The sequence below is a fragment of the Excalfactoria chinensis genome, chromosome 2, assembly GCF_039878825.1.
Source record: "Excalfactoria chinensis isolate bCotChi1 chromosome 2, bCotChi1.hap2, whole genome shotgun sequence".
NCBI lineage: Eukaryota > Metazoa > Chordata > Aves > Galliformes > Phasianidae > Excalfactoria > Excalfactoria chinensis.
In genome coordinates this window covers 136,628,830-136,655,507 of record NC_092826.1, presented here as the reverse complement: position 1 = coordinate 136,655,507, position 26,678 = coordinate 136,628,830, and the positions used below count along the sequence as shown (strand labels likewise).

The following is a 26,678-nucleotide window of genomic DNA, read 5'->3' as shown; positions in this document are numbered from 1 at the left end:
GACAAAGAACCTCTCTCAGCTTTCATACGGCGCTTGTCAGGATGGAATCTACTCGCATTACTCCACCGTTAGCAGTAAATGTTGTGGCTTTGTTCAGGTGCTGTGGATCTTCTGATAAATTGCTTAGTAAATGCTGAAACATTAATGCAGTGATGTGTTATTAACATGAGTATTGTACCTGTGCACTTCCATGTTTTAAGCTACATAGAAAAAGAAGGAGCCAATAGCAGTACAAGGTTCAGAGACACACAGGTGCTGTGCTGGTGTATCAAGTACAGCCTCTTCCTAACAATACAACATTATTTTTTAACCTTGTGGTGAAAGAGCTTTGGAACAGTTTGTAGAACAGAAGGATGTGCCCTCCAGATACATTTCTTTTGCTCTTGTTGATGCGTTATTATTGCTCATAGAGAGATTTGCTAGAGGAAGGACCTGCCGCAAAAGATGAAACCCAGCAGTCTGAGAATTTTCCTGCACCCTCAAATTGCTCATAAGCTACCAAAGTACATACCACTTGACTCACACAGTGCTGTTTAAAGGAGCACTTGAAAGGACCATTTCTGTGCCCCTTGGAACCACTCCGTGGACTTCTGCTTGTTGTGGGCTCAGCAATAGCAAGCCTTGGTGGGAGGTAGCTCTGACTTTTAACACTGAGCAGCCCACGAGCGCAGAGCAGCTCGCACCACTGCTTTCCCTTATTGTCCCGGCTTTAAACATTAAGGAATATTTTCTCCTGATACTTTCCATCAGTGCAGAATTCACCCAACTGAGGTGGGGATGGAACATGGGAGTTGTCAGGTTCACTCGGTTTTACCTTAGGCAACATCTGTCTGTGGCTCAGAATGGCCTCCACGTGTTCCAGAATAAATTGCTGCAGCCCAAAGTACAGACAATTTTTTTAATGAATTTTTGTGAACATTAACTATTATAGCTCTGGAGATCCTTATCTACATATGTAACAAGTCTCTCTTTGAATGTTGTGGCTAAAGGGACAGCCTGCAGCGGAAACTTCAGCAGTTGAAATGACAAGTGCAGTTAAAAAGATATTTCCTTTGTCTTTGGTTTTGCTCTCCCTCCAATATTTTTAGGGCAAAAAAAAATATCAAATCCTGTGTCTAGGAGCACACAAAGTTCTCATTTTCTAGAATGCTATTTTTGACTGTTTGTCACCTCTTTCTTCAGATGAAACATCTCAATTTTTTTAGATCAAATTTTCCCAGTCATTCTCATTACCCACTTCCCAGTACCTCCTTACCTCTCCCTGTCCCCCATCCCCAATTCAGCAGTTTCTCTGTTGAAAGCAATGCTGTGGTGCTCTGTCTTATGGATGACACAAGCCGCTGGTTTATACATTGGCAACTTTGTTCCAATATGGCGCTGCATCCTTTCTGCATCTCAGTGTAACATTTTTCTTTCTTCACAGTTTATTATTCCACAGAAGCACAAATCTCTAACCTGAACTGATGTAGGGAGCTTAAAATTTAACAGGGTAATGGGTGGGTGAGATTTTCTCCTCTGCTTTACTTCACATTCTGAGGACACAGTATCTGCCTTTGCCTTTCTCCACCTATTTTCTTAGTGGTGTTGGCCTCTGTAGTGTTCCTCATTCAGTCCTGGCCTTGGACTTGACTTACCTGGAAAATAATGTGCTGTCAGTAGATTTTCTCACCTCCCTGCTCACCCTCTCTTTCATTTGTACTTGTACTAAAGCAGTGCAGGCATAGCCCTCTTAGCCTTCAGAGAAACACTGATTTTTCATCTCCAACTTTTGATTCCCAGTCAGTTTTTGATCCAATTCATCTGATTTCTTTATCACAATGCAACCAGGAGTGTTTTCTTCTGTGTATATATATAGAATCATAGAATCATAGAATTACTCAGGTTGGAAAAGACCTTGAAGATCATCAAGTCCAACCGCAGCCTAACCAGTAGCCTATCTCTTAAAAAACAACCACAAAAATACCACAACAACAAACCTCTGCTAAATCATATCCCTGAGTACCACATCCAAGCGGCTCTTAAACACATCCAGGGATGGCGATTCAACCACCTCCTTGGGGAGCCCATTCCAGTACCTAACCACCCTTTCTGTAAAGAAGTTCTTTCTAATATCCAACCTAAACTTGCCCTGGCGCAACTTGAGGCCATTTCCCCTCGTCCTGTCACAAGTCAGTAGTGAGAATAGACCTGCCCCACTCTCACTGTAAGAACCTTTCAGGTACTGGAAGACAGCAATAAGGTCTCCCCTCAGCCTCCTCTTCCTCAGACTAAACAGCCCCAGCTTCCTTAGTCTCTCCTCATAGGGCTGATTCTCCAAGCCCTTAATATATGTGTGTGTGTGTTTTTTTGGCATCTGTCTGTAATCACAAATGCATTCAGCCCTTGTAGCAGCTTTTGATTTGAACTCCTTTGTGCAAAATACACACACATATATCTATATCTGTAAAACACAACAAAACAGCCCTCTACAAAACTTTCAGAGCCCGCACTTCAGCATTTTGCTGCCTATTCATGTGAAGCACTTGTCTAAACAAGTGGCACTAAATATGCTTTTAGTTATACACTACACAGCCTTCAGCTCCAAGCATACGGGTCTGCGTGACTGACCAGATATGGGCACGAAAGGAGGGGATCTGAAGATTATGGAAAGCCAGCACCCTGTGTTTATTGCTTCATGTTGTCTCCTGCATCACTTGGCTCAAAATGCTCAAGGGGTTGATGTGGTCCCCATGCCAAGCTGTGGCAACCTTGGTGGAGTATCTGTTAGACTCTGTTCCAATAATGTCCTCACAATTAACCTCTCCTGTTTCTTTAGAGGAAATTCTTCACTGGGAGGGGTGGTGACACACTGGAACAGGTTGCCCAAGGAGGCTGTGGATGCCTCATCCCTGCAGGCATTCCAGGCCAGGTTGGATGTGGCTCTGGGCAGCCTGGTCTGGTGGTTGGTGACCCTGCACGTAGCAGGGGGGTTGAAACTGGGTGAATTTTGAGATCCTTTTCAACCCAGGCCATTCTGTGATTCTATGAAAGTGGCAGGAGGTTGCAAAAGGATGATCATTAGGGTCCCTTCCAACTAATTCCATGATTCAAAAACCCAATAGAGGCACTGACAACAGCAAATGCCAAGGAAGAGAGGAAGAGAACCAGATCCCCTGTCGGGGGTGAGCAACAGGAGAGTACTTCATTATTATAATTATTTGCAACCCCTTTTAGCAGGGAAGAACTAACTGGCAGTGCCATTTATTCCCAAGCATTCTTCCCTAATAATACCCTTAATACAGCCTGTTCCATCGCTTTTGTGAGAGGCATGTTTTTCATCTTCAAACTCAATTTCATTTATTAGAGATTTCACTGTGAGTGACACAGTGTGCACACAGCAAGTGCAGCAAAGATTCATTTTAATTATTATATATTACCAGGAGGTACAGTGTGTTTGCGCCGGTGGGCAAAAGGGTGAGGAAGGGGTGTTATCTATTTCATTTCTGTGTCACACATCACAACTGTAAGGTGACGGGGCTTTCTGAACTGCATTTTAAATTTGGATCTGGTTATTTGTTGGCTGTCAGTACTCCATGCCAGCCGTAGCACAGAGGGAAAATCTCCAACCAGCGTGCACCCGTATGGCTGCAATAAATAGTCCAAGATAACAGACACCTCTCTAAAGTTTTTGTTAGAAAGTCAGCCAGAGGACTCTACTCTGGGCAGTGACTAATGATATTTGAACATTGCTCTTTACACAAGTGTGATAATATATATATATATAATTACACTTGCGTAAAGAGCAGCTTTTAAATATCATGCTGTATATATATATTCAATTTCTGATGACTTAGTGGTAAGACAAATCAAAACATCATTTCAGCTGGGCCATTGAAAAAGGAACTCAATGTGGATTTAAGAACTGTGTTTTCTAAGCTGAACTTATTTTTTCTCAGCTGGAAAATTTTTTTCATCCTTTTAGACTGAAAGGAGGAGAGATTTCTACCCTGCAGCTTTCTGCTCAGTGGTGCGATATAGGTATGGAGCATAATTTTAATTAGAATTAATTATTATCTTGTTGAGGAAGTTGACAGAAAATTGCAATGTGGAAACATGAAATACTGATAGCTTTGAGAATGCGTAGAATAAAACAGTAGAAAAGAGGAGATGATAGATATTTGAGAACTTTGGAAGGAAGACACTGGAAGCCTACAGAATTTTGTCTACTCACTATTTACAATCAATTTACAAATCTTCCTAATTCTGTTGTGAGTTTAAGCTTTAAGGAACCATTGATGGGTACAGTTAGGACCAGGAGCTTTCAGGATGCTGGAGAAATTATATTGCTCTAGGTAAGTACAAGTGTAGTAGATTCATAGCAGGGCTGGATTCACAGTGTTTCTTTGGTTGCATTTATTCTTAGGTCCCTTTGCTTGTGATGGAGAAGAGCAGACCTTCCCCACTGCACAGTCAGAGTGCAACCATAATAATAATGTAACTGTGCTGTGTGCTATTTGTTACCTATTTGTTATCTATTTTTTTATTGATCCTTTCCTCAAAACAGTTAGGAAATAGAATCTTACAATCATAGAATGGCCTGAGTTGAAAAGCACCTTAAAGATCATCTAGGCCCAGGCCCCTGCTATGTGCAGTGTCTCCAACCACCAGACCAGGCTGCTAAGAGCCACATCCAGCCTGGCCTTGAATGCCTGCAGGGATGGAGCATCCACAGCCTCCTTGGGCAACCTGTTCCAGTGTGTCACCATCCTCTGAGTGAAAACAGACTAGATGAGTGTTTACTATTTGGTGCAACAAGTGTATTAATGTTAGATTATGTCAATGCCAAGGGGGATGATCCATATCATGGAGGTAAACTCCTATTACCTTTCCTCCAACTGGCACAACCACTCATTGCAGTGAGGTGATGAGCTTCCTTCCCCCAGTACACAGCCAGGGATGTGAGCCTGGGCCAGATTCATGATGCTTGGCCCACTCTGGCTGAAGCAGTTCATGTTCTCCTTTGTATGCAGACAAAACTCTCAGAAGGTAGTAAGCTGCTTCAAGAGCACTCACTTTTGTAAGTTTGATTTATTGAGCTCAGCACTTCCAAAACACAGTCCAGGAAAGATGACACCAGGGCAAGGGTTTATACTGCACCTATTTATTGGCAGCGGAACCAACCTAGCATGAGTAATGCTGCATCAGGTGCAATGGGGATGTGGCATCTTAGTATGTTTTTATGAGGCTTAGACTTGACACAAATGTACATATGTTTTAGAGAAGACAGCATCTGGTTGTTAGAAAACATGTTTCTGTTGAATTTCTGACTTACAAACGCTGTCAGAAAATGTTTTCTATTATTTAAAAATAGATGTTTGTCTGGCAACAGTGGAATAAATAATGTGTGGCCAAGCAGAAACGAATACACAGGGAATGTTTTCTGATCACTGACTTTATTATTTTGTATAATCGAGTAGGTTGGGTAGTTATTTTACTCCGAAAATTCCTGTAGGAAAGTTACAAAAAGACTTCACATACACCATAACTAACACCAAATTTTTAGTAAAGTTAGGTGGAAAAAGATAAAATGCAGTTGATTTTTCAAAAAAGAAAAGAAAAAAAAAGGCACATTGAATCTAGATTATTTACATATAAACATGTGTGAAAAAATTGACTTGTTTTGGCTTTATTTTACTTAAGACATTAAAAAAATATACAGTATGGTCAGCTTTGTTTCTCTATTTTGTTTCTATTGACACGTAGAAGTTTTTCAGTATAAAAGCTGACAAAGTGTAACAAAAGTCAATGAGAATCTTTCAAGACAATGACAAAGTTTTGTTCTCATAAAGCGTTTATCCGTTGGGGCAGTCTACATTTCATAGATAAGCTCCTACTGCAAATGAAAAAGGAGTTTTATATTCTTTGTTCATGTTAGAGTTAAGTGATAGAAAGCTTAGGCCGTAGGCTAATATGATACCAAAGTGGTTTGTTCTTAAAAGCAAGAGCAATGGCTGCTTCCTCCTTAAAGAGCTCTGATTGCCTGGCATGTTTGGTCGAAATCCAAACCAACTTGCTTTGAATGACAAATTGATTGTTGTGTGCATTTTTGATAATACAGCAATTTGTCTCCTCAGGCATAATGCTCTAATCCCCCCTTCATTTATCAGTAGGGAATCAGTAATTCAGCTCTTCTTCAGGCTGAAGTTTGGCACACAGAGGTAGTTCTCTACTGTGCAGTTGCAGATCCTGTGGCGAAGATCCCCCTCCCAGCAGCGTTTGCATACCAATTCCCCAGCATGCATTGCCTAGCACTCACTGCATTGCTGATTTTAGGAGTGTAAATGTTTGTCAACAACAGACAACAGGATTTTGTACCTTCTTGAGATTTTAAATGTCTTCTTTGCATACACATCCTCACTTTCCTCCTTATTTCTGTGCTCTGATGCCGTTTGTATCTTCTGGTTCAGATGAGCAGGAGGTGTTCATAGAATCATTAAGGTTGGAAGAGGTCACTAAGATCACAAAGTCCGACCCCAACCATCCCCTCCATACCCACTGACCACGTTCCTCATTGCCACATCTCCATTTTTCTTGAACACCTCCAGGGGCGGTGATTCCACCACCTCCCTAGGGAGCCTGTATCAGCGCATCACTGCTCTTTCTGAGAAGAAATTGTGCCTAATATCCAACCCGTTGTTTCAGTTTTCTGAGTATAGTTACAGATCTGTGGTCCTCCTGGTCTTAGCGTTTGTGGTATGTAATGTTGCAATTCCCAGAGAGCTGTGCGTGCTTGAGAAGTTTGGGGTACCCCATGTAGCAATACCATTTATTAGCAAGGTGCAGAACTTCTGTTGTTGTTTATCCCTTATTTTATGGTTGTGTCATGTTTCCCCTGAATCACAAAGTGTTTGTGTCACCAACTGCGTGTGTCCCAAATCAGATACCATCTGTCCTGAGAAAAGCAGAATTGTTCCAGCAGCAGAAGTGCAGAGTGAAGCAATATGTAAGACTCCACATCCTTCCCCCTTTTCTGGTGGTTTTTCACAGCTGTTTGGGCATACTGAACTCAGTGGTGTTACTGAGAATCAAGATATTTCTGTAGAAAGGCCAAGCATACAGCAAAGCAGGAAAGCATGTGGTCTGAGCAGGGTGTATGCACTGGTAACTTCTGAACACCATCACGTGCCCTCACAAACCTCAAAGCTCATGGACAGTAATTCCTTCTTGGCATGCAGCAGGGTAGGGCTTTTCCACTGCTTGAAGCTTACTGAGAAAGCCACAGCACATCTGTTCAGTGGCATTCTTTGCATAGCCTGCCTGGATAAGCTGTCGCACTTGATTTTTATAGCTTTTCACAACAGGGTGTTAGCCTAGAATCGAGAACCTCTCCAGACTAACACCTGCAAAGCTCCTCAACTCACAGACACTTGCTGTGTAGGGCTGACACCATGACTTAAGTAAAAAGAGGGTCCGTATTCCCTGCTGAAACAAAGCACACTGTTACATCTACCCTCCATCAACTGTTGTCTTCTGTTTTGCATTTATAATGCTTCTATATCAATGCTTTTATCCTTTCTTCCATGTTGTCACTTGGGTTCAAACCCATTTCTGGTTATCCTTTTGAGGAGTTGGCTTCCTGTTCTGTTTCTCTGAATTTTAGACTGCTTTCCTGGCTGGAGATAGAAGACGGAGTATGTACACAAAGGCTCTCGTTAGCCTGGGGATGCTGATTTCCTTAAGCCTCATTGATAGTCAACCAGGGAATGATCCAGAGCATTTAAATTTAGTGTGCTCCTCTGAGTCTCCCTTGAGAAGTGTCTGTCTCTCTCCACTGACATTACAGATGACTGTGCTGATAAATATTTGTCTTTATGAATACTTCCTTGTTTGTTTGATCTTTAATGACGTGCATTTTTCCATTTTCTTTTTCTTTGTACTGCACATTTTCTCTGCTGAGTAGAATTCACCAGATCAGGGGAATGGGATGTTTTGCTTGTATTACTGGATCTTGACTTGGTTGCATTTTTAATCTTAATCTTCAGTTAATAAATATCTCATCAGTGTCGAGTCCAAAGGGAAAACTTATGGATTACTTTCATTGGGTGCTGCTATCCTGACTTCAATAACATTGTTCTCAACTACAGCAGCCAGGGACACTGCTAGATGGATGATGTTTCCTTCATACAGAGCTCACAGCCCTATTTCCACCGTATTGCACTGGTCAGGTTGGAATATAAACAGCGGGTGTTTAAAAAGCTTTAAAAAAACATCTTCATTTTTACATTTCCTGAAATTATCAGAACAAATAAAACCATGCCTTTCATATCTCTTTTACCATCCCGAATGAATAAGTTGGTTGATGAATAACATTTGTGAGTGCTATCATTCCCAGGGTGTAGCCAGTTAAAAAGCCATTTCTTTAATTCTCTTGCAGTAAACTACTTCATAAAGAATGGTACGGAAGATGTGTTACTGTGTGGCAATAGCACTGATGCTGGGTAAGTGATTTAAAAATATCTTCACTTCTGAGTTTGCTTGTTTTTTTTTTTAATGTTGTTGTTACATTTCTTTCAGTTCTGTCCACTTTTCACCAGCGTGATATTTCAAGCTCTTTGTGTCAGTAGTTATAGGAGAGAGGATAATGACAATATTGCGCATAGTAATACAATTTTCTGAACTGCGGGGAGGAGAAGTTTGTATGTGTCACTTATTTAGGTCTGAAATTGTTAGGGGCCTTATTACAGTTCTTTTTCAATGTATTTGAATTCCTCCATTAAAAAAAAGATAAATAAAAATGTGAAAATTAAGTAACGTTGGCTGAATGGGGCGTATTTCAAAGGGAATGAATGAGAAATGAATGGAAACGGAAAAACTAGGGGGATCTTGAGTGATGATGAATTCTTTTTGGCAGAGGATGATAAAGAAATCCAAAAATGCTAGTTTCAAAAATAGAATGCTTTGGAGGTGAGAAGATACTCAGTTTTAATGTGTGGTCTACACTCGTATGTGATATGTTTACAGTCTGCATGTATTTCATGTTCTTACAGTATATGCAGCAAGGAGATCAGTTCCTATGGGATACTAATTTATTCTGCACTAAGGGCTTTGTCCATACCCCTACCACCTGTGAATGCTGACTTTTCTTTCTATGTCCCATCTTTGGGGTCTAAGCAATTTGGATGTGTTATTTTATGTGAAAGGTTCTTTTGAAGGGAATGGAAGAAGAGATTATAAGCCATGCAAAGACTGTAGAATGTTTCAAGTTGTGGATAAAGGATATCTAAAGGATAGAGACCTTAGCATGGTGGGATGGATGAGATTTTGATCTAAATATGATAGATACTTGATATTTGAACCAAGGAGGTAGATGACCTTGTATCTGCTCTGTTGGGTTGGCTTAGGACTGCCTTTCCTAAGCAATAGGTAGTACCATTGAGCAAGGAATACTCAGCACAGCAGCAACATTTTGCACATCATGAAATATTACACATTATTCTCACCATTGACCTGATCTGTGGATGTGACAGCTTGAATAGTTTTGAAAGGGTTGATTAGATTATAGGTAGTTTGTGAGGAATAGCTTAGGGCCTACAGCTCTGGAATTGTCCAAATGGTGGGAAGTTAAACACTGATCCAATACCTATGGAATAGCTATATATTTATAGGCTGTATGGATTTGGGGTTTGTGTTCTAGAAAGGTATATTGACAAAATCACCTACTCTAGAGAGTCAGTAAACTGCAGTGTGTCAGGAAAAAGATCGTGATTGGAGCAAGCTCCCATGGAGACTCTGTGACCACAAGAGATGCAGCCTGAAACTGCCAGGGGAGAACTTCTTGCTCCTATGTAATAAGAGGAAAATGCCACCCTTAGAGTCCTAGTGCTTGTTTCTTTGAATATATCAAAGCAATTGTTATTTGTGCGGTTAATGAGTAACCCACTCTCACTTTATGCATGAGCTTTCTTCATCCGTTGTTCTTCCAGTGAAGTATTTAGTACCACTAGGTGTGGTTTGATTTTAAATGCCTAATAATGGGAACAAATACTCCAGATGTTTTTCAGTTCAGGACTAGTAAATGTTGTCTCACCTTCTGTACCTTACACAGATTTCCCATCAGTCATCCACTCCTATTATTTAAAGACATAGGGATGATTAGGCATGATCCTGCTGCCTCAGGGGACTTGCAAAGTCATCCCACCCATTAGGTAAAAAGACTATCATTTAAAGGCTGACAGGCTAACAAAGTAGGACTTTCACTTTATCCATCAGTGGTTAAAGCCAAGAGCAAGTGCGTTCAGTAGCACAAGATCAGGGGAAGGAAAATGAGTGAGTGGATGCATCAGATCATAGTCCTCCCACCTATTAGCAATGAAATTAATGTGGGAAGGACAGTTGGCAAAGCCATGTTTGAATGTTCATAGCATTTTTTGGAGCTTACTTCTGCCCTGGCTCTGAAAGAGCTTGAGATTATTAGCCTCTGGGTTATGCTGAGGACCCAGAAAAAATGCTGGGTATGGTGGTATCATGTGTGCACTCCAGGAGGGATATGTTGTTACACTGAGGGATATCTGTGTTGTGGCTGGGATATTAAATCTCACGGTAATTGACAGAAACCATTTCAGTGCATTTTTAAAAGCATGTTAATGACACTTCGAGGTTTGGCTGCTTGCTGTTATTATAGAAGAGTAATAAATAAATAAATAAAAATCTAAATTTGGAAATTATTTGGCAGTGAGACTCAGATGGTCTGATGTAAGAGTGTTTAGTGATGGCGACTGCAACCTGAGCTGTAGCAGCAGGCCAAAATCAGCAGGGAAATGATCATCAGTGGATGCTGTATCACAGACAACCTAATTTTCTCAAAGGTGGGGGCTTTATTACATTACTAGGAGGGACTGTTTTCTGAACAAGCACCCAAACTGCCAATAAAGCAGGAGGTAATGGATCTAGCTAATATTGATTCTGGTTCAGAAGGGATTTGAATAGATGGATGTCACTCAGCAGCAGCAAACGTGTCTCCAGTACATTAGCTAGCAGATGGAAGAAAAAGCGTTTGTTTATTGTTTTACATACACTCAAGCAACTTTGAGGAGCTACATTAAAAATGACATTGCAAAGATGTGGTAGGAGTGTGGGGGTGAGGACATGTTTCTTGTTGGGACAGGGACCAATCTGTCTGTGGGTGAGGGATTTCCCATGTGATGCCTCTGAAACTTGATCCGGGAAGCCTGAAAATTGATTTTTCTTCATTGAATCAAGTGGAAAAATTGTGGTCTTTTTGTTTTGTTTATCCAGCTGCATTTTTATTTATTTATTTATTTATTTTCCCAAGATGTGCTGCTAGAATACATTGAATATTTAAGAGAATCAGAGAAGTCAATGGAAACAAGAACTAATGGTTGGAGTCGAGAGAAAATGATTGTGATCGAGGATGTTCTTTGTCTCAACAGTAGTGATGCGTACTTGGTGTTTAACAACAAGCACATTCAGAGCACTGAGTTAATGGAAAAATCCTCTGCTCTGAGATATGTGTCACAGATTGGTCAGTCACTGGGAGCTAGCAGCAAGGCTCTTTCAATAAATAGAGAGTGTAGGGTACTTGCAGAATTATTTATGTTTCTCAATGTGTTTCGGGTTAGATTTAGTTGTTCTTTTAGATGTGGCTGCACTGGGATTTATTCGAGTTAGTTCTCTGCAATTTCAGCTTCTTTGAATTGATTTGGTTAAAGTAAATGGAGAAAGCTCTACCACTCTGATTTTCAAAGGGATTACAAATTCCTCTATAAATCTGCCTTTCAGTTTAATTCCCAGACTAGTATCTCATCTATCTTTGAAACCTTGTTCTAAGCCCTGAGGAGTAGGTCTAGTAAAGATCTGGTACAGTGATCAAACACTTGGAAGATTTCTGCTAGGATCGGAACATGAAAGCTGCTCTAACCTTTTTGAAATCTGTTACCAGTAAGTGGACTATGATTTGCAAGGGCTACAGATGACCAGGTTTCCTCCCTGGAGAAACAGATACCACATATGGCCAGAGAAAGCATCCCAGGCCTTTAGGAGGCATCTACATCATCTTAAAAGTGTAGTCCAATGTAAAAGTGAGGTCAAATGTGCCAGATACCCATAAATGAGCACAGTGATAGAGCCAATGGCAAAACCTGTGGTTGTACCAAAGCTTTAGAGTATGCTCAAGGACCCACCTGGCACACTTTGTGCTTGGCCCCAGGTGATGGCATGTGGTCAGTGCTGGGCAAAATGGCCAGGGAGACTCTTGAGAACACTACTGGCTTGAGGAAATGCGCTCCTGATCCCATGTTCAGCCCCAGGGTTGGCATTCAGCTTGAGCACATCAACAGCATCTCTACCAGGCATCTCTTGCTGTGATTACTAGACCAAATCTCCCAGGGATGAGCTACAGGGAGCATTATATGGCATGCTGCATCCATCCTGCCTTGTGCCACTCATGCAATTACAGCATGTTCCTTCTCAGTGACTATTAACCATTCGTTTTAATGAGATTTGCAGTACCATGGAGCCCTGTGCTTCCCCACAGGGCAAGGACTTACAGGGTGCCTCAGCTTGGGATTATCAGTCCATGAAAAAGGAACATAGATTTCAGATCCAAAGCAGTTCCACTTTTGTGCTGTTGTCATTTCACAGGGACATTTCTCCATCTTAGGCTGCTGTTCTGTCTGCCTACAGGTTTGGACGAGCAATAGGAACAGAAGGAAGATTTGTCCATTAGGGGAATGAGAAATGGACAATATGCAGTATGCAAAGTCAATGAGCAGAAAAAGAGAAACTCATCTTTGTTCTTTTCACCTCCCTCCCCCCCCCCCCCCCCCCCCCCCCCCCGACTTGTAGTACTATTTGCAGCTGTTAGTTTTGTTGTTTTTTCTTTCGGAAAAGTGTGCATGTTTTAAGTCAGTTGTGTCCCCTCAAGGTCAGACTGCTTTTGTTTTTGTTGTTGTTGTTCCCTTTCACATGATATGTCCTGTATATTCAGCTCATGGGCAGGAACAGTCTGCAAGATCATGCTGACAAAGAAAGCACATTTGCATCATGTCTGTACTGATATTACCAAAAAGAGTAGTAAACAGGAAGGAAAAGCAGCCAGTACAGCTACTTCAGGATGTAACAAGAAAGCACCTTTGGCAACCGCATCCTAGTAACTGTTGCTATAGAAACTTTAGCTACCTTTATCCTCTCCATGACCTTGATTTTTCTTAACAGGATGCATTAAAATAATGTGCAGAGCAGGGCAAAATTCTACATGGTTTGGTAAGTTTTGCTGTCACTGAGCTGCCTGCACGTTAGGGATGTAGGCAGTACCATGTAGCGTGATTCTCAAAGTTTTTAAGCAAGTCCTAGATGTTTCTGAAGCATCCCTGCAATAAAACTTTGTTTCCTTTTGTGTTGTGGCATTTTACTAAGGTAATTAATGCCAGTGCATAAAGTTGAATTAGATGCCTGTTTTCATATTCGGCATGAATACTGCAAGTAACACTGTTATGGTAGGTTCTCCACGCCAACATGCTGTCAGCATACCCATTACGGCATGTACGGTGGTGCAATGCTTTGATCTCTCTGAGCTGTAATAACATTCCTTTGCCTTTATGCATCCACCATGGGGTGATTTAAAGCCCCTTGCAGAGGCTTATCACAACCCTGAAGGGTGGAGAAGAAATACACACCATACCAAGGAGCACTGCTGCTATCTGATGCTTCCTTTGCTTCCCCCAGCTCTAACTTGTCTTGCACAAACCAGTGCTGCAGTTCTTGCTCAGTCTTGGAAGGCACAGAGCTTGGAATGACATACGTATCTTCCAGAATAACACGCTCACCAGCTTGATCTCCCATAGCTCTCAGTCCCCCAATACAAGAAAACATACCCAGCAACACAATGCCAGCTGTGCTGGAAATTGAGGAACTGCAGCAGAGAATAATGCACCCAGTTGGTTCTTTTATTCTGCTGCTGGCAATGAGGTCTGCTGCACTCAGAGTTGCCTGAATTTAAGTAAACCTGTGTTATTATTATTGCTATTATTATAATCATTTGCTGTCTTAAGATCTGAAGGTCTCAGGTTCAGGCTGTGTTTTGTTGGTTGCTGAAAAAATGCGGTGAGAAAATCTCCTTTATCAGAGAGGGTTCGCATTTTAGAATCACAAACCAGGAATGGGTTGGGGTGAAGATGATGCTCAGGTGCCTTCACTGTGTGTACCCCTGGGCAGAGACAAGAATGGGGAAGGTAGCCACAAACAGCTGTTTGTAGGTGACCTGTGAATAGCTCACTTTGTCAGGTAGGGTGCAGTCTGTCCATGTGCGTTTGTTTGCTGCATGAATGGATCCATCCCAGTGAACGGGCTTTGACGTGTGCAGAATGGGACCATTGTCCTTGTAATGCTCACCCAGTTCAGTCCAATTGGGTATAGATGGCTGAAAAGGCTGGAAATGTTACTGTACTGAGGAAAGGATATAGTTCCCAAATGTGGCTTCTTCCAGTGCTTCCAAGGTGGGAATATTTTATGAAGACTGAAGTACATTGTTTAGACTGCCAAAGCTAATAGCCTAATTACACCTCAGTTTAGTAAGCAGTATTAATGAACTTATTACAAACCTACAGGTTGTGCAGCATATTTTCCATGAATTTAACTAGATTCTGATGTGGATCACGTAGACTTTTCCATTTCCTCTTTATTGGTTACAGTGATGTCAGAATGAGGATGGCTCTCTGACATGAGTACAAGAAATAGAAGTAAGCAAGAATGTAACCTGAAGGATGCTGCAGGGGATGTAGATGATAATTATATGTATTATACAGCCTTAAGGGTAAAAGTAGCAGCCCCCCACTCCTAGGGATCAATTGTGAATCTGTGAGATCAGATCTCTGTTTAAACAGCAGCAGTAAGGATTAAATCCAAATCCTCTCAGTTCTTAAGGATGGGTATTATTACCTCTTAGTCAAAGCTGTAATAAGCTCATCAACCTTATGAGAGCAGAAGACCAACTGTGGGCTACCATCTTCATTAAGCAGTCGTCTGTCATTGTGTTTATGATGATTAATTATTGCCCTCCATTTTGATGGATGGGTTAGGCAGAAGATCCAGTGTCTGACCACTGGATTGATTGAGAATAAATGATAGTTTGCTTCCCCTGTTGTAACATAAAGTCTAAAAACCCACCTTGGAGCAGAGGGAATGCTATCTTTGGTTGAAACCCCATCATGATGATCAGGCACTACACTGGCATTAGACATGTGTCCATGACATCAGCTGTAAACCTTTCAGCTTGTTTTTTACATTCTTAGGCTTAAGTTGTGACCAAATCAGGGACACCTAGGGGCCATTAACATCATATGTTTCTTATTTCTTTATTTGTTTTTATGGCTTTATTTATTCCTTTTTGGTGTGTTTCTGTGGAATGCACACTGTTGCTTCTTTTATAAGCAATTAAGTGTGGCAAACCATAGGGAGCTTTCGCAACCTACTCCAGATAAAGGGGCAGACCTGACTTTGCTGCTGACATGCTTGACTTGAGCAGCAGTTTGTTGCTAACTCCTGGCAACACACGGACAACACTCCCTGTATCTGCAGGGTCTGAATGTTACAACCCAGCACATGGTTGTTTTACAAATCTTATTGCAAAACCTTATTGGCCACTGTGGTCTGAATCAGCAGGTTCCTTGGCTTGCTGAGATTAAACTCTTGAGCCAGAACATTTTGTAATTACGCCCCTCAGCTACAACTATCTGGCGCTCCCAATCGGTGTTATTTAAAACAAAGCTGTTTCTTTTATTCTTTAATTTCCTGTGCCACTGCCAGCTTACAGTGGTGATTACAGGCTGATGGATGGGTAGGTAGACTGATGCTTTTAACTTTTCTGAATCAATGACGCTAATTTTACTGTGATTAACTGAACAGTATCCTAAGAGGCTCCTGTGCAGGATGTTGTATTTAGGTACTTTGTTGTTGCTGCCCATCCTTGTGAATCAGAGGAGAGTGCAATCCTCTGTAATATTTCCCCAAAGTAAAAGAAGCTAAAGAGATTGAAAAATAAATAAATAAATCTGGAGGGGAAGACTTTATTATACATCTAAGACACTTCAGCAAGATCTTGAGACTCCTTACAAAAATCCTCTGAGGAAATGGTGTCAGCTGCAGAATAATACTCTCATGTGAAAGCCTTCCACGTAAGGTTCTGTTGAGTGTTTTTCTGGGAAGCAGCATTTCCTTTTCTTCTCAGAGTTTTTCAGGGCACCTACAACCCATGGGTTGTCACTTCTGTAGGCTACAAAAGAGGGTGAGGAAGTGTAAGGAGCTGAAATGTAAGAGATTTTTGTCTTGAGCATCTAGTCTCCGTTAAGAGGGATGTGAGCTAATGTTAATAGCATTCTTTGAGCTGGAGTTCATGTTTTCTGTGCTGATGGTAGCTCATCGTACACATAGCCGCATAGTTCAACATAGTTACTGCCATTCACTGTGCATTTTCAGCAGTGATGAACAGGAGCCTGCATGCCATGCTTATAAAAATCTGCACCAATGGAGGTGACACACATTTTCACAGCTGCTATGATGACAGAGTTGCTAGGACAATGTTGCTTATACAGTCCATCTTTCATTGGCCCAGACAGATGGAAGTCAGAAGGCACAAAAGCCAAATTATATGGTGAGTGCAGCAAGACAGTCCAGCCAAGACTAGCAGTACACCCCACAGTCTTCAAATTGGTCTGGGACCTGGAGTCATCATGTTGCCAGAGAAAGACTGCATTCTTCTCTGGTCTGACTTTGGAAGTTGGAGCCTTCAGCTTAGTCAGCATAATCATGGTCAGAGTTGATGATTTATCCAGGTTCCAGGAAAGCCAGAAGGATCGCCCCTTTTCCATCCCAAAAGACAGTGCACAACATTTTACCACCTGAGGGCTGCATCTTGAACTTTACCTTCAATGGGAAATTCTCATGACACCACTCCATGAACTTCCATTTTGACTCTGTCTCATAGTGATGACGTCACATCACTCATTGAGGCTGATATTCAGCTTGATATACAGTTCCCTAGTCATAATCCATTGATACACATGGATGAGCTGATTGAGATGCTCCTGATATGGTAACTGTGCTTTGCTGTCTGGAACTTGGCCAGTGTTGCCACAGCTGAGATGTACCACCCAGGAATATTGGTGGGAAGGTTCAACCTCTACTGCCTTACCAATATCCACCTTTGATATCATGGGGCATCATCATAAAATAGAAGGCTTTACTTTCAGGAAAGTCCTTGTATGAGAGTACTGTGTATGCCCACTACAAAACCACACTAATCTTTTTACTCTAGCGATCTATTGCTACATGGAGATTACTTTTGAGATACATAAAATGAAACATGGGAAAATGGTAACAGTGTTATAAACAAAAAATATTAGTATGAGGAGCTGTCGCTCACATTCATAGTCAAAAGAATCTCATCTCCATTTCTTAGGTTTTTCAAGCAATTGCAACAAATAGCCTTCTCTTTTTTCAAAATGAAGTTTTCCCAGTAAGAAAGGCTGGCAGTAAACCTGAGAGATGCACTCAGATGTTTTGGCCATTAGTAGTAATATTAAAATAAGAGCAGTGAGAACAGATCACTGGATTTTCTTGAGATCAGCCTTTCCTGCAGGACTAAGGAAAAAGACACCCAAAGTCAGGCTAAAGGGAGCCCTGAGCACCTGATGAAGTTATAGGCATCTCTGTTCATTGCAGGGAGTTGGATCAGATGGCCTTTAAGAATCCCTTCCAACTCAAACAATTCTGTGATTTTATGTCCACCTCTGTAAATAATAACTCAGTTTCCAGGCAAGCACAGTGTGTCAACAAATTTATTTTCTTTGCAAAGGGAAAGAGCCTTAACAAGAATTTTCATGTCCTGCCTGGGCATGATGTATGCATGCAAACAGATAGGGTTTTCTTCTCTGGAACCCAGAGGATCTATTTCTCAGAGCTCTTGAATGGTGTCAGCAGCATGTCACAGGCACTGTAGGCTGTCCGCAGCAGCAGATCTGAGGCAGAAATCTCATGTCTCTGTGGCAAAGTGACAGCAGATGCTGCCTCTGGGAGAGAGGAAGTTTAGTGAAAATGTTGCCTCGATAAAGGACATGGTTATACAAGAGGAATTCAGCGTGTCTTTGCATGTTTTAGGGGAGGGAGGGAAGCCCAAATTTCTGCATTTTCTTCTTTTCTAAGAAGTGTTACTTCATTGAATTTTTATTCAAATGTGGCTCTGATCAGGAAACAATTGGAAGTAGGAAAACTCTAGAAGAAAGCATTTCTAGGCAGGGAGAAATTGAGATGCATTTTCTTTTTTCTTTCTCTGTGAGATGCAGTTACTAAGGTCTAAACTCTCAGCTGATAAAAACTAAGCTGGCTCTACCTGAGACGATGGAATCACTTAATATATTAACTTGTGTATAACACTTAATTCACTAAGTGTCAACTGTTCTTTTCTTTTTTTTATTGGTTTTTTTTTTTTTTGAAGATCACTGCAAATATGTCTTTGCAGACATTTTGCAGCGCTTCAACACTCCTTTTTTTCAGTGTTCAAAGCAGACTTATTTGAAAATTTATGCTTGACTAATGATATTAAATTAAGCTTCTTAAAATGTTCTTGAATGTGTAATGTTGGTAGCTGACACCATAGATTTGTATAACTTCAGAACCCGTAGCAATGTATTCTCAGCTCAACATGCAGTGCTGGGTTCCTGCCATGCAGTGCAGAGATTTGACTTATATCAGTATAAAACTTACACATCTGTAAATTAATCTTGATTTTCCTGCTGATGCACAGCCTGCTTTCTCATGAATCTCGTTTTGTCTTTATGTGTGTGTGTGTCATTTGAAAGTGACTTTTCATTATTTGTGTTATTGCTTCGCATTGTGATGTGTGGCAATATTAGGAAGTTTGGGAAGTGGCTTCTGGTGTGAAGGTGCGTGGAATCTTTTGACTAAGTGTTTCTTGCCTCAGTGCTGGAATAGGACGCTCAGTGATCAGGGATTTCTGCCACCTTGTGCTATTTAATTTGATGAGGTGCAGTTTGGTACATAGTGCCACTGCTGGCTCTAAAGCAGAGAGAGTTCTATTTCAGCTCTGGCATCAGGGGCTAGAAAATTACTTGTAAAGAGTCTTAAAGTTTAATGAGAGCCAATGTAAGTCATGATATCTCCTTTGCCATTTAATATGTGGATCTGCAATATTTTCCTAGTCAAAACAGAAAAAAAAATGTCATGACCCTGTACTAAACCAGTGCTGGAATGAAGGGTTGGGTTTCTTAGGCTGAAGATTTAGTCCTTACAGGGGGTGATTGTGAGGTCAGGTAAGCAATCAGGAAGGAGCTCAGATGGCAAATGCTTATGTTGTCCAGCCAGTGTCAGACTACACAACCAGAAAAGCAGGTTCACCATCAGAGTGTTACACAGAACTGTAACAGGAGACACCAAGTTTATGATTTTTAATTAGGAGTAAGTGGTAGTAGAAATTACATTTGAGTACCAAAGTCCTGCTTAGTTAGACACCTCATTTCTGTCTATTCCAAACAGTAGAATGTCAGGCAATCATTTCAGCTCTAGCTGTGATTACCATTTCCTAGTTTTCCCTTTCAGAGGAAAAATAAGATTGTAAAGATCTTTGGTGCTGTGAAGTTGGAATATATCGTTGTGTTTTCACTCAGTAGAATTTACCTTGGAGCATCTGTGCATTTAAGCAAGAGCAGTCAATATCGTCCCTTGAAATCTATTTTTCCATACTGAAGCCAACTATGTCACATTTCATGTATTGTCTCTCCTGTTTTGCAGCACCTGCCCTGAGGGATACATATGTCTGAAGGCTGGGGAAAATCCTGACCATGGTTACACAAGCTTTGATACTTTTGGCTGGGCCTTTCTCTCTCTGTTCCGTCTTATGACTCAAGACTATTGGGAGCGCCTCTACCAACAGGTACGAGTGTGTTCTATTACTTTTTGAAATAGGAAATAAGCACAGTGTCTTGTTATAGTTAAAAATCAAATAATTAAAGGTGAGAAATAATTCCTAGTTATTAAGTACACTGTTCTTGGCGCGTTCTGGACAAGGACCATCAATTGTTACAATCAGTTTCCTTTCTGAGAAGTATCGATCATATGAGAATGCATTAGACTGTCTGCCTGAGGGAGAGGGCAGAATTGGAGTTAAGAGCAGAGTTCTATGAACTTACCTGAATTTGAGAAGATTCTTTGAACAATTTCATTTGCGTGGTGCAGAACTGCATGCACAACTCTGGAAGGCTGAAACTCTCATATTATTGGACCCCATAATAACACATGGTAGTTTCTATCACCAGTGTCAAGCTCTTCCATATCTGTAATACAAGCTCAACCTACAATGCTAAACTCCAGTTATGCCTATGAATCTTGTGAAAAGCTGGACAGTGCAGTCAAAGCAGATCTCTCAAGAATGCTTAGGTGAATTTCACCCCAAAAGTACCTTTTATTTTTCTCTCCACCAACTGCAAAAGGACCTTCATTGTTGATATCTGAACAGAAATAAAGTGAATCCCTCTTGGAAAGTTTCTATGGACCAGAGAAGAGTAGACTGAGCTGTGTGAGCTATTGTTGCAGCTGATTATAAGGGCATTTGTTCTCAATGAAACCCTGAAGAAATGTTTGGTAAAACATTCTCCTTTTGAAAGGAGAGTTTTAGTGCAAAGCACACAGTTTTTGACCACAGTGTGAAAACTTATTGTTGAAAAGGTTATTTTGGTTAATGATGTCATAAATTGTCATAGAACGTGTTCTGGTTGGGAGTCACCAACCCTGGAGGTGTTCAAGGAATGTTTAGACATCGTGCTGAGGGACATGGTTTAGGGAGAGCTATTGGTGATAGACAGCTGGTTGGACTGGATGATCTTGAAGGTCTTTTCCAACCTTGGTGATTCTATGATTCTGTGAAGAACAAAAGCTGAATTAAAATTATATTTTAAATTTATGTTTAGAGAAGAATCAAAATATCTTTTATTTTTCCTTTCAAAATACATTGTAAACAAGTCTTAGTAATTTTACCTTTGTACTTTTAGACTCTCAGATCTGCTGGGAAGATTTACATGCTCTTTTTTATGCTGGTCATCTTTCTGGGCTCATTTTATCTGGTCAACCTGATTCTGGCTGTGGTGGCTATGGCATATGAAGAGCAGAACCAAGCCACTATTGCTGAAACAGAAGAAAAGGAAAGAAAGTTTCGGGAAGCCATGGAAATGTTAAAGAAAGAACAGGAGGTCGGTAAACTGGATGATGTGACTGTCCTTGGGTAAAAAAGATTCAAATTCTCTTTATTTCAAAATAAGAGTTTGTTTGAAAGCAGCCTCATGTTATAATCCTTTCTAAAGGAAAAATGATGATTCCTCCTGCTCAGAGTAAGGCCATTTAGTGTTTACGCATCCAGAGCTGTATTGGTTGAACTGTAACTGTGTATGCCAGCAGATGAATTTATATTCGTTGACATATACAGCGTATTCATGATGATATAACTACATCTGCATTCAAGAACAGAACATCTATTTTGGTAGCTCAGCTGTAGCTCCAGCTGAACCTCCTTCCACCACATCTCCAGCCCACGCTCATTTTCACACAGCTTCGTTTACACTGCCATGAATACCCTGTTGTCTGATAATGGAGACAAAGCTGGATATTAACTCTTGTGAAGTGCATATGACTTTGTAACTGAACAAGTGAATGGATGGATCTTGAGGTTAAACTGTGGAAATTTTCTAAGGGATATGGCTTTAAGGCTGTGTTGCAGTTTCCAGCAAAACAGGGAGGCCAAAATATGGATGTAGCAACATGGCCTTAATAACACCAATTAATTTGCCTGTGGTTTGTGTGGGGTTGAAATCCTCTATTAAACAGTTGAAGAGAACATTTTAGGTGCTGTGATCAGGAAGACAATAAGAAAATTAGTCTGAAATAACATGCAGCAGTGTAGTTGAGAGAAATAAATCCTCGATACACAATATAAACTAATATACATAATTTGCTTTTGGGTACGTGTGGCTTCAGGGCCTAATACAAAGACCATTTAAATCCTTGGAAAGAAAATAGAAAATGCAATTCGTTCTTTACCGAGTGCTAGTAGAGGCTTATGCATGGCTTAGGTCCTTTTAAAGATCTATTTTGATGATTTCAGTAAGAGGTAAATGCAATTTAGTCTGTATATGAACAGAGTAACTTTATGCCATAACCTTAGGGAGCAAACTGAACTCCAGCTTGTACCTGTTTTGTGTAAATTTTCATGTCTTTTGACTCCAGCTGAGCTCTTCTTAATAACAGTCAGCTTTGGTAGCCCCGGTTATAATTAAACATATTTAAGCATTTCCTTTTGAAGTCTTTGATTTTAGTTAAACCTGTATGTATGTACACAGAAAAGGAACATTAAGGCCTGAAAGTCAGCATGTGTCAAAATGAAGGTTTCTCGTGCAAACCTAAATTGTTTCCATTTTTTTCTGTATGATTTACAGCATGGTCTTCTCTTTAACCAGCTATGTCTCATTTTTCCTATGTCTGGTTCAGAGTTGACAGTGTGACTCAAGAGCAGATCTTGAGTTTCTCCTTATTTGCTCTGTGGCCTTAGGCCAACTCAAGATTTCCAGATTCAGGCTTTCAAAGACTGCTTCAAAACCCAAATGACTAAAATCCTCTGAGGTTTTTCAGTGCCTCCTGTCACCCCTCAGACTCCGCATGCTTCAAAACTACTCATTAGTATTTGCAGTCCTCCTGGAGAATTATCTCATTTTTGAGGAGAAGCAACTTACGAATACAGAGGATGGGATCCAGTGTGTTCACTTGATTGGGCTGTCTGAATGCCCACAGGCTGTCACCTACGACTTTGTACCTGCAAAATGAAGCTGTCCATAACTACCTGTGAAGTTCGGTTATTCTGTGAATCAGCCCCCAGCATCTGAAACTGAACATCCAGAAGAAGATGCTCAGCAAAGTGATTTGAGTGGTCCTGCTATGCCATATAGCTTTCAGATTTCCTTCGCTCCAGTCAGAGCTACTCAGTTTTAATTTTGCTCTTCAGGCTCTTATCTCAAGTTCTCAGTTTTGTCTTTCTTACCGTACAACTAGAACTCACCTTAAGTTCCATCTTGTGCACAAATGACATGTCAGGGTTTGCCTGAGCTATGCTATTCTCGCATCCTTCAGTGACCACCTGTCCTTGCAGGACATACCAGCTCCCCATGTCCTTCCCTGCCCTGGGTCTTAACAGAGGTTTGCAGTGCAGGGGGGGCAGGACGTTCAGCTCAGTCACTGGAAGCCAATCAAGAAGAGCAAGTAGGGAGGATGTGGGCACATCCTCCATGCCCTGAGGAACAACTTGGTCCAAATCCTTTTTCAACAACTGATGTAAAGCAGAAAGCATTTTCAGTCCAAGCAACGGGTAAGAAAATACTAGGAAACTGAAATTAGCTTCTTTTTCAGTAAGAGTACAGCAAGCTTAATAGCACAACCTACAATATTTTCGAGTTCAACGCAGTATGATGGCAATCTGAAAGGAAAACTGAAACTCTTTAGACCAGCATTGATGTTGCTCAATATAAAGAGAACATAGATATAACTGATAGACCTGCTTGGGGACCATCAGTCAATTTACACAATTGTTCTAACACATTCCTCAACCTGAATTTAACACCAGAAGACTTGCTGAATCACTGTGAAGAGAAAGAACTTCAGCACAGCAATTAAATCAATTGATTGTAGAAAATATATATATTAAACAAAATACAACAGCCTAGACTGATGTCTGAGCCCTCTTCCCTGCTCTAAGCAGCTTGCCCATGAAAGATATTTCCCATGGGAATTAAGTTTTGTTGTGCTCTCAGCTTGATAGAGCTACCACTACTCCTTGAAATACATGATTGATTCTTTACACAACTGTTAAGTGCCTTCACTTTCCTTGGACTGATGCCTGTGGGAGGAAGGGAGTATTTTGCTGTGGAGAGCTGATTGCCTGTTTGATTCTAGTGGCTTGCAGACAATAGCACTGAGGATTCATCTGTTTCTCCTGTTCTTGGGAACCTAGGGAGGTTTTTAATTTTTTTTATATTTCTCTCATTTTACGTACTCCATCTGGGGTTCTGCAAATGGGCCTGTCTGTGGGTCACTGATGTGGCTCCTGCTGGGACACAGTACCTCCAGGCCTGACCTCAAGCTTTGTGCAGAGCTGGCATCCTTGGGGATGGGGACCCAGTTTGTTGGTGTGGGCTGCGCCTTCCTCTCTGCTGGTATTGATTCTTCCTTCTGCTGCACATTTGCTTTCAAGACTTGCTTTGTGTGCTCAGGCTTTTGCAGTCGGCTTCTGCTGGGTTGCTAGCGGTTGGTCTGTTATCAGGCAGCTCCTGCCGTGATCCCACCAGATAGCAAGCACAGCACTGAAGCACAGGCATAGCAAAGTCCACCTTATCTCCAGTTAAGCCCATGGTTTTCTCCTTGAATCTCTCATCACAGCTGCCTGTGCTGCTGCTTGGGATAAGTGTTTACAAAGATGTGCCGGCTGAATTGCCTGCTGCTCCTAGCATCTCTCCATGACAGAGAGGAAAGCACAGCCACCAGCTTGGCTCCCCTTTTGCTCAGCCTCCTGGTTTAAGGAGCTGCAGTCATGGGGGATGTTGATTTTGTGGTGTACCGACCCCAGTCTTTTGGCCACCAACAGAAGTGCTGCTCCAAAAGGAGTGTGTGCCCACAAGCTGGTTCTGTTGTGAAGTGTTGAGATTTACTGCTCATGAGCTCTCCATAAATCAGATTATTTTATGAAACCATTCCTGTTTTCCAACACAGGGTGCGAGTGGTAGACCTGCACGCGTGCATCTGTACTGGGAACTTGGCTCTTATTTGTCTCTTTTTCCCTCATGACTAAACAGTGAGGTTACAAAAAGGTTAAGAACAGTTCCAGCCAAGTGAGATAGTTTTATCATTAATGACCTCTTCAAAATTTAAATTTATCTCTTGTACAAACTTAAGATGTAGAATGAAAAATGAGTCACCATTAGTGCTCAGTGGGATCCGAAAGTTGAAGAATAACTTTTGCACCTTCTACCATCTTCTCTTTTAGGCACTAGCTGCTAAAGGGATTGACTCAATGTCACTTAGCTCCCTGGAAATGTCACCTTTAGCATCCAAAAATGCCAAGGAAAGAAGAAACAGGCGAAAGAAAAAGAAATCTTTGGGAGCAGAAGAGTATGGGGAAGACCAGAGGAATTCTAAGTGTGAATACGATGACGGTCAGAGGAGAATGGTAAGCCATGGTCTGAAACATCACTTCTTTCTCACTGCACTTGCTGGGTCGACCAAGCTCTGAATATACAATTAAAGCTGAAACTTCCAGCTGGAGAGAAGAATCAATATTTAATGTGACGACTGACCTGGAGATAGTGTGTGTTAGAGCTGTGAAAGGAAACATATTAGTACTTTCTTTTCAGAATGAATTAAAAATGCTCACTAAGCATTTCTGTGAACCTGTGAACCTATTTTATCTCTCTTTTTTGTTGTTGTTCTTTTTTAGCATTTTATTTATTTATTTATTTATTTTTGCTTTGGGATCCCCTCGCAGCCTAATTTGTTTTCTTACTCTAATTTCATTCATCTGATTATATCTGTCCATTTCCTATTAGAGTCAAAATGCTCTTAGGAGAAACCTGCAAAGCTTAAAAAGAAAAGAGAGGAGCAGAAAAGGACGAAACGTGCCTCTGAGGGCATTTTTAATGATATATAAAGATGATATTTACATTTTTCCATTGCTTTGCTAGTTGCCTCCAAGTCAAAACTTTGTGGCACTTGTTTCTACTGTACGTTGCAGGAACAAAAATAAAGTGAGACTGTTGTTAAATAGGGTTTTGTATAAACGATACTGACATGCATGAATATGAATCTACACATGCTGCGTGTATCAAATGATGGTAAATGGCTTCAGATAATTTGTTTCTGCTTAACTTAGGGCAAAGTTAAAATTGGTGCTTTTTATTTTTGTTTGTTTTCTGAACAGCCATGTAATGGGCTAAGTCTTTTCCTATTTTGTTGTCAGTGAATTTAGGGGTACTTGGCAGCCATAAAAAGCTGATAGAAAACAAGTAAGTAATTTAAGTAAATGTGACCAATTACAGACTCCCAAGCTTATAAGATTTATGCAGAGCTGCATTTCTGTAAATAGCATACTTTTTTTTTTTTTTTTATCTCAATAGTTTTCATTTTCGCCTCATTGGTTGAGTGGGTTGTGTTACAAACTATACCTTTGTTAAAGCCTGAGTTGCTCTCTAGCTTCATTCTGGATGGATTTCAAGACTTTAAGTACCAGAATGATCATGGTTCGGAGCCGTATATTGCCAGTATCTTCCTTAAATTAATATTTCTTGTTTTCACTTTTTGCCCCTGGATGTCATATGCATGAGAAACATGGGAGACACATTTCAAAGCTAATAGTAAATCTTCTCCGCAAGGCAATATCTGGCATGGTTGGAGGGAGTAAGGCTGAGTCATCATTCAGATGCAATCTGAGCAGCTGGAAGTGTGTTGCCATCAGAAATCAGTCTCAATGACTGTGTCATGGAAACCCAGGCATGGATTGTATTTTTTTTTTTACCAGTTAAAAGTTTGGTAGCAATCCAAATGGGTTGTTTTTAGTTAGAAGGAGCCTGGTTTTTGTGTGC

At 40.9% G+C, this 26,678-nt stretch overlaps 1 protein-coding gene across 1 annotated transcript in view; it reads left to right on the top strand.

The window, feature by feature from the left end:
• The window catches only part of LOC140249057 (sodium channel protein type 5 subunit alpha-like), a 199,249-nt gene that overhangs the window by 66,484 nt on the left and 106,087 nt on the right, over positions 1–26,678 (top strand). The window contains exons 8-11 of the mRNA XM_072330304.1: positions 8,414–8,477; positions 19,801–19,942; positions 21,057–21,254; positions 25,088–25,270. Of these exons, the coding sequence (XP_072186405.1) occupies positions 8,414–8,477; positions 19,801–19,942; positions 21,057–21,254; positions 25,088–25,270 (587 nt within the window). The remainder of the gene's footprint in view (positions 1–8,413; positions 8,478–19,800; positions 19,943–21,056; positions 21,255–25,087; positions 25,271–26,678) is intronic.